This window comes from Protomyctophum parallelum, assembly GCF_964188405.1.
Source record: "Protomyctophum parallelum genome assembly, chromosome: 12".
In the NCBI taxonomy this organism is placed as follows: domain Eukaryota; kingdom Metazoa; phylum Chordata; class Actinopteri; order Myctophiformes; family Myctophidae; genus Protomyctophum; species Protomyctophum parallelum.
The window spans coordinates 28348927-28363210 of NC_139712.1; the positions used below are offsets into that span (position 1 = coordinate 28348927).

A 14284-nucleotide genomic window follows, 5' to 3' on the forward strand; every position below is an offset into this window, starting at 1 on the left:
AGGCTCAAAAAAACACTATCTAAACAGTAAACACTCAAACTTCTGCTGACATATATCCTGCTGCATAAAGAAGTCAACTGAAAAACTGGGAGTAAAAGCCTGCTGTAGGGAGTTGTGCGGTATTGCATTACAGTCAGGGATTAATGTACTGTCTGCAGATTTATCTGTCTTCTAGTCAGTCAGAGTATAGGAAGTTAGGAACGGGCTGTGAGTTATGCCCCCCAAACCCACATCTTAATGTCCCTGGTTTGACAGGCAGCAATGACACACTGCAGCTTTCTCTATTCTCAACTATCTCAACTATCCAGGGAAGTAGTAGAACAGACTATATAGGCTCGGGGAAGCAGAGCAATGATGCCATGATTCAATAAAGACTTCATTTCAAGAGTGTAAGTGAGCCTTGTCTCAAAGACACCTATTAGACTTTCTACATGTCAACTCCTTGCAGGGGATTATCCTTGAGCTCACTCTCAATGAAGGATTGACTTGTAAAAAGTGTTCAGGGACAGACAGACAGAATCACAGACCCATATGAAACACTATTTCATAGTGGGGGTCTGTCTGTCCCTGGGAATCAATGGTAACAAGACTACTCGCCCCGTTTCTGTTTTCCTCCCAGAATTTTCCCCAGTGAGGGGTGGGAGAGGCTGGACAGCAGACGGCTGTACAAAGTACATTTAGCAGCAGATTAATGTTTAGCATATAGACAGACACGTGTCATGTCACATGACCACCATGTATGAAGTTAACCAGAGCCCTCAGAGCGCACATTGCACAATAGGCATTCATACTCCTCTTACACTATTTTGTCTTCTTTCTCCCGTCTTTATTCCCTCTACTTCCGTTGGGAGGTGGTCTCAGATTTCATCTTTTCGCCTGTGTTTTCTTCCCCTGTTCAACTCTCCCTTCTGTCTCCCGTTTTCTCCCTCTCTCTCTAGTCTCTGTCTCGCTATCTCCACTCATCCGAATGGAGAAACCGGACGGTCCAGAACCAGCTTACAGCCCACCGCCGGTCGCCAGCTCCAAACTGTTCCGATGTGCGTGGTTGCGGCGACTGCTACCTTTGGCCTACAGGGAGGAACTGTACCATGTGCTGCGGCTCACATGCCCGCTGGTGAGTAGGGGAAAGTTGCTGTGTTGATGCTCCCGGCTCCCCTATAGTCTGCAGCTGCATCCACAGTCCACACTGCCCTGTTTGTACAGTAGGACAGTCTGTGCACTGTACATTGTACAATTTAACATAATATGCCCTCTACTCCCATTAGACAAAACCGTACTTTTATCTGATAAATATATTTATTCCTGATGTGCACATTGGTCATACAATTTAAACTTGTCTTGTTTGTATCTCTCTCTACAGGTGATATCTCATATTCTCAGTTTCTTAATGTCATTTGTGAATACCATATTCTGTGGTCATATAGGCAACGTAGAACTGGCTGGATATGGACTGTTCTCAGCGGTAGGCTATGACTTAATACTACTATTGTGCCGCCCATCCATCGCACGAGACTCTGAGTTATTTTTTACTGCTGTTTATTAACACCATGCTGAAAACACTGTGCTGTAAAACACCGTAGAACTGACATACAAAACAAAACATTAACTTGGGACTGTAGTGACTTTCTAGGGACATAATTCACGCTAAGAGAGTGGGCGGGGGTTTCGGGGTAAACAACGAAGTGGGCCCTGGGGGTGTGTATGTTGAGGTTGGGCAAATGGGCAATGCATATACTCTAAGCCGGTGTTGGTTGTCAGTATGATTGAAGAGTGTGAAACTGTGAAATAAACAGACGTGCCGTTCTGCACATTCTGATTCAAAGATAGAAATAGCAATTCGTCTTACTTTCTATTCTTACAGGACATTCACAATAATACATAAACCTTCACAAACAAATACAATACTGACCACTTTGCCTGCTTGTACATGAATGGGGGTCGACTTGGATCCTTCAGTCTTTCTTGAAAAACCCTCTTTGTTTTCTCTTATTTTCTCTATTTTACTTTACTTCATTTCTTGTACTTAACTTTCTTCTGCTTTACATTTTACAGTTCACTTTACTTCGTTCACTTCACTTCTTCTGGTCTACTTTGCTTTCTTCCATCCAACTGCTTCCTTCCTTCTGCACAGAACTGATCTGCACAGTGCACTCTCCTTCAATGTAATGAGACTTCTGCCCTCTCTCACTCACAACAGGTGTAACCAACAAGCTTAATTACCAGAACACAGATGCAACCAAGACACATAATGGGAAACCCACAACACACTGAACACATAGAGCGCCCCCAAAAGGACAAAATACAGAAAAATAAAACCATGACATGGCAGCAGTAACAACTATTATTACTACCACTATTTGTACTAGTACTACTAGTCTACTACTAATACTACTACTACTACTAATAGAAATTACCACTGTAAAGTGTAAATGTACATCATGTAAAATAATATGGATAGGGAAGGGACTCCGGGAGTCAAGGGACAGATGAGGACAGAGTGGGGCAGAGTCAGGATCTTCGTGGGTCAGGGAGTGAGTGTATTCAGAGGCAATTAACAAAGAACATGATATTCAGAGGTTTGACTGACGTACACACATTAAAATGTTGCCAATGTTCATTTAACTCTGTGAGTGTACAAATTAAATTGTAGCCAAACGGACCCATGCAGCTGTCATAGGTGATTAGACTTAACAAAGGTGAGGTTAAAGGGCCACTTCCTCACCCATTTTGCAACCATGTCCGACTGCAGACATGTCCATTGCAGGCACGCTCTAGTACCAAACGAATTTGGCATAGCCGGTGGTTTTAGTGTGTGTGAAAGTGTAACAACACCTACACGGTTCAGCCTATAGACTAGACGTATGCGCGTGACATCATCATCATTCCAGGAATGAGTGTCAAAAAACTACTTTCTAACCCTGACAGCCCATACCTCCAAACAGAAAAGTCCGATCTGATTGCATTAAACAATGTTAAACTACGTTAAACTCACTTTGCCACTCGATTTGCAATTCAATTATTTGGAATAATTGCCTGTCATAACTCATAACAATGGACAGGCCCTTCCCAAACATGGGTATTTTCCATTGTTGTAATTTTCCATTTTGTTGTCCATTTTGTCAGGCTATGAACTTGAGCGCAGGAGCCATAGGCACTGGCCTCCTTGTTGCTTGTGACACACTCATTTCTCAGGTGAGCACAGTACTGTATGTTATAAAAATCACATCAAGTGAGGGGCGCTCTTATCATCTCATACTGGCCAATCAGAATGCCTGTTGCCTGTGATTAGTTCGCTGATTTGCTCGTTTACATATGACTGTGGCATAGGAGGGGCTAGCGCCCCTCAACAATACAACAATACTAAATAATGGCATCATATTGCCACCCATGGAAATTGAACTGATATAAAGTCACTAATTTAGATGCCCAGGCCTTCTGTCTCATGTACAGTATATGATATATCGCTATCGCTGTATATCGCTGTCGGGAAGAAACCACTTAACTCCAAAATGTTCATATTTCAGGATTATTTTTTTTTTTTTTCAGGAAATGAAGAAAACCTTATATTTTGAAAACAAAACAATACTGCCTCATCAAAGTTGGTGTTGTAACTTTATATATTGTCAATGACTTGCATGAGAGGGAGAGAGGCATGGCGGAGTTAGTTGCTTTAGCAGACCGTTTGAGGGTCCAATGGATTCAAGAGATTTTGTCCGAGGTGCTATTTACTACTCTCCATCGGTTCAATATTTTCAAAACAACACACTACACACAGACGTAACGGGTGTGTACAATAGCACTGATTTATGAAAAAAAATTGAGTTAGGTGGTTTCCTCCCGACAGCAACGATATGCTTGCTCTTCTAGACCTATGGCAGTAAGAACATGAACCATGTGGGAGTGATCGTCCAGAAGAGCATGTTGATAATACTGCTGTTCTGTCTGCCCTGCTGGGGTCTGCTCATCAACTCACACCGCCTGCTGCTCCTCCTGCAGCAGGAGGAGGAGGTAGCCAGGTAAGCGCCCAGGGCTCGGATTACTCTGCTACAAATGCATCCACACATTAGTGTAATTTCCATGCTCTATATAATTGTTGTGTTTCTTGACGCGTATGTCTGGGTACACTGCATGTCAACGGAGAGATTACACTTTGGTCTTCAGGCAGCAGATTACTCTGCTACAAATGCATCCACACAGTGTCATTTCCATGCTCTATATAATTGTTCACCTTATCTCATTATTTGGTCATGTGCATGCAATACAGTATGTGACTGTGTAGTGTGTACATACGTTTTGTACATGAAATGCAAGTAATAATAATGGTTCCTTTGGAACACAAATGGACAAAGACACATTTACCGAAATAAATACACATTATTTGTACTGAAGTGATAAAAGCTTTGTACTGTTCTAGAATTGCCCAGCTGTATATGATGGCATTTCTCCCTGCTTTTCCAGTAAGTGCATTTTACTAAACTTCTCTGCTAGAAGCTAAATGTTCTGTAGATATAGTGTATTATAGTGATATGTGTTATTTGACTACCTCTATCATTTAGAGGAGCCGTAGGAGCCAACAATATTGGGGCCTTTTCGTAGTTATAGCCAAGCAATAATAAAAGATAATTTTATCTTTAGTAGGATAATTTTAATAATAATTAAAGAAATCTCCATAATCTTTTGTAAAAATGAAATACATATTATTTAGCTTATGTTCGAATGCCCGTGCCCCCTCTCAAAACCAGCTAAAATCGCTACAACTAAAGAAAGCCGCGAATGATTTTTTTAAATTACACTCATCTTTTACTTTCTCTAATAACAACCTAAAACATGAACCCCAAAGTTGTCCTTTAAGTTGTCCTGGAGACAGTTTTTCTAGATAAATGGGGTGGTTCAACTTACACGCTGGTTCATCTTACCCCGTTCTCCCCTATTGTATTGATTCCTTGGTGAATCAAGACCACAAGTTTCCTCTCTGTACCGTAATGGGACGGGAAGAAAGAAAATCATGGAACATATATTTTACAGGAATTTCAAATTATCTCAGATTATCTCATCAGAATTAAAATATACACGAGAGCGTTTGTGTTTGAGAGTTCTGCTGTCTGAAAATGACATACCCCCTACAGGCTATGTTCCTGCATCATCTACAGGTTGCGTACCTTCAGAATCAAGTAAGGGTACATGCCTACGGGCTGTGTTGAAAAATACATCTCTAAGTAATATTGACTTTGGTCTGACTATACCTCTCCTGTTTCCCGATTGTAAATTCTAATTTGTTTTATCGGATAGGGGATCATTTTGCCCCAGATGTACACAGCAGCAGCAGCCAACATCGTCAACTTGGGTTGCAACTACGTTCTGATCTCCGTCCTGAAGATGGGCGTGATGTAGGTGTGCGGCGTGTGCCCATGATTTGCTCTTCCTGTCCTCCTCCGACTGTTTTCCTCTCCCCATAAGGCTAATTTACGCTTCGGCAACAAAGTACAGCTTGACCAAAATAACGTATTTTCTCCAGATCCGGGTAAAAGACAGCCCTCAATGCCCTCAGTGCCCACATACCTGACTAACTACCTCAAAATAGTGAGCGACAGTCCAGGCGGCTGGCGTAGCTGTCTGGGCTCCCTTATCCAGCCATGCAGTGTACCGCGGGTTCGACTCCCGTTCCCGATGGACTCTGCCCCCCCCCATCTCTCACCCCTATTCCTGTCAGCCTACTTTACACCTGTCTCAAGTCTCAATAATGACAAACAAACTTTGAACTAAAGACAAACATTAAACCTGTGTATAGGAGGAGCTAGAGCCCCTCAAAACAATCACACCCGTGTGAACTGAGTGGTGCAATTGGTGCAGTGGACCAAAACTGGTGTCCACCAGGTGGCACTGAATGAGCTAGCAGGCCCAGGGAGAGGAAATGATCACTTCTCCCTTAAACAGGTGATCAACCTGTTTCCCTTCCTTTTTTCCCCATTCTGTACATACAATGTTTTATTTTTTTCATGTAATGATTTTGTGTTGTTATTGATGATACTGATTTTTGTTGTTATTCTTCATGTCATGTCTATGGATTGATTGCATAGGGCCAGGCCATAGGGAATAAATAGAAACAAGACTGCAAGGAAATTTTTGGTGCTATCCCTTTTGAACTAAGATTGTACTCTATTGCTGTTTTTACATTTACAGTATGTCTAATATATAAACTATTCAATCAATTTTCAAAAATAGCATCAACACTTTTAGTCCATTCAATTAATTCAATCATTTCAAATGAATTGGCTCTTCTACACACTAAGTGAAGCACACCACGTGTGTGTGTGTGTGTGTGTGTGTGTGTGTGTGTGTGTGTGTGTGTGTGTGTGTGTGTGTGTGTGTGTGTGTGTGTGTGTGTGTGTGTGTGTGTGTGTGTGTGTGTGTGTGTGTGTGTGTGTGTGTGTGTGTTTGTACTTGCAGAGGATCTGCAATAGCTAACAGCCTTGGTTGGATCACCATGTGTCTGCTTCTCTATGGTTACATCCGTTGGAAGAAGCTTCATGAACAGACATGGGCAGGTGAGATGTTACAAAGTATGCATAGTCATGCATGCCTCTCACACACACAGCTATTAAAAATAGAGATAAAACATTAAAAAAACAGGAGAAAACCCTACAATAATCATAATAATAATTGTATTGTGCGTGAATCTTTGGCACTCCATCTAGGCTGGTCCAGTGAATGCTTTCAGGACTGGGGTTCCTATATGCAATTAGCCATTCCTGGCACTCTCATGATTTGCTTTGAATGGTGGATCTGGGAGATAGGAGGCTTCCTTGCAGGTCAGTATTTGTGAGTGTTACGGATTACACTTTATTCCTGTTGATTAGTGAGCATTTCTATTCCTATATTTCATCACTTGTTCTAACTTCTGCATGACTGTAAGCTGAATCAGTTAATTATTAGCGCACTGTGCACAGTATTCTGATCATGTCTGGTTGGAGTGTCCTGGCCGAAAATATTAAACATTTTCCTATATAATGCATAATTATATTTAACAATAAATCATTGTCTTCATCATCATCATCATCATCATCATCATCATCATCATCATCATCATCATCATCATCATCATCATCATACTATAATTCAGTCAATGTCTGTCTGTGTGTGTGTGTGTGTGTGTGTGTGTGTGTCTGTCTGTCTGTCTGTCTGTGTGTGTGTCAGAAACACCGCCATATCTCATCACCGCCTGCACCAATCGCTCCCACTTTTCACACAGGCATTGACCATAATAATGAATTTATTAGTGAATTAAAAAAGCAAAACGCACCCAGGGAGCAGTGCGCACTGCGCCCGTCTCAGGGTAAGGGCTAGTGTAAGTAATCAACTGGGGAAGTTGCATGGTGATAACTATTTCTTCATCCTATTCACCTATGATGTATAATGTGAAAATAGAAAAATGTGTGGAACGGTTATCATTATATTACAGCAGTATGGGTTAGCGCCCCAGCCTGTGTCCTCCGTGAGGAGGAAGCCCAACAACCCTCGGTGAGGCCTTTGGGAGGGCCATGCAAGCAGCAAGCGGAACCGCAGCACCATGACCCTGCGGAACCATTGCCCACCACTCCTGAATGAACTGTCTGGTGCTGGGACTCTGGTGCAACGCACAGGTCCTCGCTCTACTCCTGGTGAGTGCAGGAGTGGACCTGGTGAGACGTAGGAGGGGCCCGGCCAGGAGACAACCCACAGAGCCTAGTCCCTCCATGTGCCAGAAGTGTACCTCCCAGCCCTGGCAGAGTAGTTCTGGAATAGTTCCAACGGATTGTGTGCCCCTGGTTTTTCCCTAGTGGGACTGTTTGAGGGTAGCTACTGGGACGTAAGTCGGGACTTGATCAACCCCGGCTGGGTCGCCTGAGTGAGGGGTATGATGTTGAGAGACCCGAAACCCCGTTGACCTCAGGATACATCACTGAGGATACGTCCCAGGTGCATCCATGCGATGTTTTTTAGTTACAGTAATTTAGTACTTATATTGACCCTACAAAAATGTAACACTACTACTACTAATATTACTAATAATAATTAAAAGAGCGATTACTGTTGAGCAGGTTTAAATCCTGAGCATTCTCTCTAATGCAGGGATGTTGGGAGAGACGGATCTAGCAGCCCAGCATGTGTTCGACGAACTGGGAACCTTTAGATATATGGTATGATTTGTCCATTCATTCTAACCATTACCGCCTACAGTATATCATTCTACAAGCTCACAATGAGTTGTGAGCTTGTACAAAGAAAGATCTCAGTGCCTTGGAGCCAAGCACAGTTATTGACTTAAAGGACAACTTTAGTTGTTTTTTTCAACCAAGGTTCATGTTTGTGTAAAAAAGAATTCATTTGCAGCTTTCTTTCGTTTTAGGGATTTTTGCTGTTTTTGACAGGGGGGCGGGGGAATTCGAGCATGGGGCTAAATATGTATTTTTTTACAGGATTTTATAGCGATTTTTTTTAATTTTATTTACTACACCCAGAAATTACATCTGGCCACAAAAGATCACGGGATCTACTGAATGTGACAAACTGACGTATTGAGCCTATGACACACAGTGTGGCTTCCCCCAGTAGGCTACCTTCACATTCAGTAGATCCTGTGATCTTTTGTGGCCAGATGTAATTTCTTGGGGTCTATTAGGACTATAGTAAATAGTAAAAAAATAAATTGCTATAATATTTTGTAAAACAAATACATAATTAGCCCCATGTTCGAATGCCATAAAGTTGTCCTTTAAGCAGCTGCAGGGTCAATTGGTCGTGGTACAAACAGACAGATCTACACACAAAGCTGTTCATAGGAGCCTTTAAACGTAAACTGACCTCCGATATCAGTTCCCTTTAGGTATCCAGGGAGCTGCTTGCGTGCGTATTGGAAATGCCCTCGGGGCTGGTGACACTCCAAGGGCCATCGTTACCTGCAAAGTGACTCTGGCTTTAGCAGGTATCAGGAACAGAGGCGCACGCACACACACGCACGCACACACACACGCACACACACACACACACACACACACACACACACACACACACACACACACACACACACACACACACACACACACACGTTAAAAATGATTTCATTTCTTTCTAGGCATCCTTGCTGTGTTTCAAGGTGTTATTATTCTTGCCTCCAAGAATGTGATTGGCTACATATTTACCTCAGATGAGTGAGTAATTCTTAATTTATACTCTGTTATATTAGTTATATTAATAATAATAATATACCACAATACATTTAATACATGAAAATAATTGAAATGACTGCTTTCTATATCTGCAGAAACATTGTGGCGATCGTTACAGAAACCATCACTCTTTCCATTTTCTTACATTTCTTTGACTCACTATTGGTACGTTTTGAAGACTCTTTTTGGGTTCCTCTCACACGCTACAGACTACATAGCCTCTTGTGAGACACTGGCGATTGTGTATATCGAAAGGCATATTTCATCCCTAGGACCAACCAGTAGGGGTCAGTATAGTGAGAAGACAACACAAGTTTGTACCAGTATGTCTAAAACTGGGAGGAAAAGGGGAACAATTTTGGCAAGAAAATAAGTATTATTCAATTAAGTAAAATATCAAATGAAGCCGTGAAAGGAAGAAGTTTTCTCACTTTGCTAGTTTGTGATTCTCTTATTTATTCCCGTGTATGTTCAGTGTGTTTCCACTGGGATCTTGGTGGGTGCTGGAATGCAGAAAATTGCTGCATTGACCAACTTGTCCAACTACGTCATAGCATTGCCAATAGGAATAGCACTGATGTTTGCTGCCAACCTCAGACTATTAGGTAATGTTTTGCTTCTGTGTATACATTATGAATGTACACAAATATGTTCATGTAGACACGAATGAGGATTACGTATTACATATAGACACGCACGCAGGGACGCCCCCCCCCCCCCTCCTCCAAAAAAGCCCAATTGACTGACTTCTATGTAAACCAAGATTCATTAGCCCCCCCTCTAAATAGCCAGCCCCCCCATAGCACCCCCAGTCACAATTTTCTGGAGCCGTCGGCCCGTTGCTGCACGCACGCACACACACTCTTTCTAATTTGGTTTAGCAATAGCAGGACATGTACGCAGTAAAACACACAATAATATGTCTGCCTTTGTTAAACTGCTGTTGTTTACTTGTTTCCCATCAGCTGTGGTGTGAATCTACTAATTTTATTATTATTTTCCTGTGTGTATGTGTGTGTGTGTGTGTGTGTGTGTGTGTGTGTGTGTGTGTGTGTGTGTGTGTGTGTGTGTGTGCTCGTGTGTGTGCTCTGCTCTCCCTGTGTCAGGCTTTTGGCTGGGTATCTTAATTTCTGTCATATTTCAGTCCATCTTCATCCTTCTCATCATATTTAAACTGAACTGGAAGAAAGTCACAGCTGAGGTAGGATGTCCCCTAAATCCTACGAAACAATATAAAACATTGAGATGGTCAGATATCAAACCTGCCTTACCATTTTCATTTGCCAACTGTACAGGAAACATTTTCATCACATGCTACTTAAAGCATATTATGACATTTTCAAAATTATGCTTTAATTAGCATGTGATGTGTCAAACTAGGGGGTTTTCATGGTTCTGAATCCATTCCAAGCATTAGTTTTGCAAGAAAAACACTCCTTGGGCTATATGCTATACAGCCATGTATAGCAAGTGGCTATATGCTATACAGCCATGCCCTAAGGAAGACATGGTGTTGTGTTTTATTGTTTTTAAATGTGTAGCCTTGTCATCTATAGCCTAAAATAAAGTATTTCGAGTGTACTACAAGTTTGCCCTCTGATTGGACCCCCTTTTCATATACAGTATTTGATTTGTGTTTCCTCTTGGGACTGGCTCTCATGTGCTTTTGCAGGCACAAGTGCGAGCTGGCAAGACCATCATTGTCGCAGCAAACCGTCCTGTTAGTCAGTTGGTAACACCAGTCCCTGATGTGTCAGACTGTCCTAATACAGTAAGTGTGTTTTTATGTAACAATACTGATCTGACTCACTTAACCAATTGAATCTGTATTCTGGTGGTGGTGGGGAGCATTTGGAGAAAAAAGCTGATCTACAAGATATTTGCAGCTAAGATATTTGGTCACACCATTATCCTTCTGATAATAGTGTGACAATGTGCACAATAGCAGAACCCTGACTCTGTTTGAACAGAATGGAAGCCTTTATTAGCTATTATCAGTAACACCTGTGAAGGAAGTAGGGAAGGGGTAGTCCTAGTTCTTTCCAAAATGGCTACTGTGTGCACAGAGCCTATTAAAACACAAACTGCACCAAAAATTCACCATGCAACTCCTTGCATGGTGAATGGCAGTTGAAAGGAGTGTGTTTGACCTTAAAACTGTTTTGTTGCAAGGAGTTGTGGTGTGGATTGGGCTTTAGAGTTAACACTTAGTTGTATGTTGTAGCTCCGAGCTACAGAATGAGTGTAGGGACTGAGGGAACGTTTCAGGGCTATTACGTAGGTAGAAATGTAGCAAATCCAGATTTATTTTTGAATTCTGTTTGACGGTGCGTAGGCAGGGCTCAATGTGCACAAGTGCATAAAGACCTGCACACCGTCTGCAGTTGCAATACGAACAGTTTATTTAGGCAACGTTTCGGTCAAAGACCTTCTTCAGGCAACTCATGACCTTCTTCAGATGCCTGAAGAAGGCCTTTATATGTCTATGGTAGAGCAGGGGTACAGTTCACATAATGGTGACAGCGAGTGCAGCCCTCTGCAGGGCGCCCTTGAATTGCTTCTCACCATGTCTGCAGTAAGCAAACCGAGAGACAGTCTGTCATCCAGTTAAGTTATGGTCTAGACTCTAGCTGCTTGACTCCCACAGCAGATGGGAACAGAAGGCATTTAAAATAAGAAATCAAAGAGCATAAACATCTTAATTGTCCATACTGGGACGGATACATCGATATTTTGTTGACTTAGGCCAACAGTAACAGCACACCAGGAAGTCTTAACAGTAAATTCTGGAACGCTGTCCAAGTTTTTGTGTAAAATATATCATTTCGTTTCGAGCATTCTATTTCCTTTTTATTTTTTTAGGTCACATCACGCAAGGTTTTGTTTGTTGTCGTATTGCATTATCCACCTTTTTCCTTCTCTTAAAGGCCCAGCTGGAGGGTGCTGGATTTCCTGCTGGCTACAGCGCTGTAAGCTCTCAGGATCTGGATCTGAAACCAAGGCCTGAGACGGAGGGCAGCAGCAAGGGCCTCATGGAGACACAGGGAGAAACAGAGGGTGGTAAAAACAAAGCCATCAAAGGCATCAAAGCCAACGCCAAGTTCTCTCTCACACAGCTGATCATCCGACGAGGACTCACCCTCTTGACCACAGTTCTCATCCTGGCTGTAGGCATTGCTGTGCACTTTGTCTTCCCCCCACCAGAGGTCACTGCTCAGAGTAGGAGCAACTATACCACAGACTGGGCAAATAACTCTACACCAACAGCTTACCTGGAACTGACCACACAACCCTAAGCAGTATTGAATGTACAAGACCGGTGCCCGACTGTAGAGCACCGAGTCGGTAACGATGTAAGTTGGAGATCCATGCCCCACCCAGCTATGCAATACCCGTTGTACCCGTTCCACCCATCTGTCTGTGTCCCTTTTATGCCCATATATGGAGATTTCTGTATCGGTCTCTCGTGTCCCTTTATTCCTATAGACACATTCAGAGACAGGTCCCTATATAATTACACTACTAAATGTGCAACGAAATTCGTGCAGGCACTCATATTTGACATTCCGTTGAACCGTTTCTCTCCAAGGTTGAATTTTGCCACTAATGTTGGAGCAGCCATGAAACTACACAGGTTCATCCTGATGTTCTGGGTATCTTTGCAAAGTTAGTGTTTGGAAAAAGCAGGTAAAAGAGTAACGTTTGAGCAGATCAGTCACTTTCCCATTCAATGACAGTGTACCCTGCAGATATCTTGTCCCCGCCTACAGGAAATATGTTGGCTGCGACCAGGGGACCCGTCTCTGAATGTGTATATATGGAGTTCTGTGTCAGGCATTCCCAAATATGAAGTGTTGTGATGTCAGAACAGGCCAGCTCCATATATGGAGATAGGGGTGATCAGGTCCAGAGCCCAGGCAGAGGCTTTTGTGCTGGTTCTGGACAACTGCATGGCTATCTGACGGACTCGACACGGGCAGGCGTTTTCTTTTTTGCTACGAACTGCATGTGGGGAAAAGCCAGTATAAAGGATACAGAATTCAGTTCTCAATTCAACATGGCAGCTTTGAGAGACAGAAAATACCGTAGATGTCAGCAGGTGTGTACTGCATTAGTGATCATAGAACCGCCTCTTCCCGTCCCTTTGGTGTGGTTTGGGCTTTACTAATTTGGAACTCTCTTCTTGCTGGGGTGGTACAGTGGACAGTGGGAAGTTAAAGGGATATTTCACTTTCAAAATACTTTTGGTCATTTTATCATCTATCTCCTCAGGCTTATATGAACACCCCAGACAGTTTTTAAGTTGCTCGATCATCATCATCCTTCGAGTGCCCTCGAGATCTGCGACACAAGCTGCTTCCACTGGTCTCTGTTGCTCATTGCCACACCAAGTTCATTCACAGTCAGTCCTGTGTCCCTACTTGCTCGATACAGTATTTAGATATTTGATATTCATTTTATCTGCCCCGCCCCCTTCCTTCATTCTACCTCCATTTTAACCATGTTAGGTTAGGTTTATTTTTCTGGTGACTGATACACTGTCCTAATACGTGAGGGGGCTGTGGTTTTTCATATATATAATTTAGTCTCCTCTATCCTCCAGGAGGCCTCATTCTTTTCCAAAAAACAATTATTACATTATTATTAAACATTAAATAATTAAATTAAAATGAATAAATATCTGATAAAATTCTGAATACCCACACACCCTTTTCCCCCTCACTTATATGTTTTCCCCCTCATTGGGCCTTTTCACCTGCTCTATTGTATTATCTATTACCATATATATGATGAGTTCCTGTTTATGGCTATATAGAAGTGTTTATTTGTACGTCTTTAAATGTTATGATGAAAAACAAGTGTAATGCTTTATGGTGTCGTCCACAGTTAACAGTTTTGTATTGAGTTGTGCTGCCTTGAAATGTACTGACACTGTAGCCTACTCCAATCTGTTAATACATTCTTCAATCAATGAATCAATGTGTCTTTTTTTAAGATGTTTTTTTTGCTTTCGCCTTTTTTCTTTTTATTGATAGAGGGATAGATGAAAGTAGGCTGACAGGAAATGGGGATAGAGG

General features: G+C 42.2%; 1 protein-coding gene across 1 annotated transcript; it reads left to right on the forward strand.

Annotated features, from left to right (window-relative positions):
* The first annotated feature begins 861 nt into the window (after positions 1-861).
* LOC310867616 (multidrug and toxin extrusion protein 1-like) lies at positions 862-12736 on the forward strand. Its single transcript, XM_083777731.1, has 17 exons — positions 862-1114; positions 1361-1462; positions 3124-3192; positions 3868-4016; positions 4415-4457; positions 5127-5171; positions 5290-5387; positions 6448-6545; positions 6696-6809; positions 8110-8177; positions 8854-8962; positions 9113-9188; positions 9302-9371; positions 9682-9811; positions 10313-10407; positions 10879-10977; positions 12134-12736. Exons 1-17 carry the CDS (start codon positions 968-970, stop codon positions 12500-12502), a joined length of 1881 nt encoding a protein of 626 aa, XP_083633857.1. The 5' UTR covers positions 862-967; the 3' UTR covers positions 12503-12736.
* Positions 12737-14284: the final 1548 nt, after the last annotated feature.

Coding starts and splice junctions, on each gene's coding strand:
- LOC310867616 (XM_083777731.1), top strand. CDS start 968: ATGGAGAAACCGGACGGTCCAGAACCAGCTTACAGCCCACCGCCGGTC. Junction 3,193..3,867: donor GTGACACACTCATTTCTCAG/GTGAGCACAGTA, acceptor TTGCTCTTCTAG/ACCTATGGCAGTAAGAACAT. Junction 5,172..5,289: donor TTGCGTACCTTCAGAATCAA/GTAAGGGTACAT, acceptor TTTATCGGATAG/GGGATCATTTTGCCCCAGAT.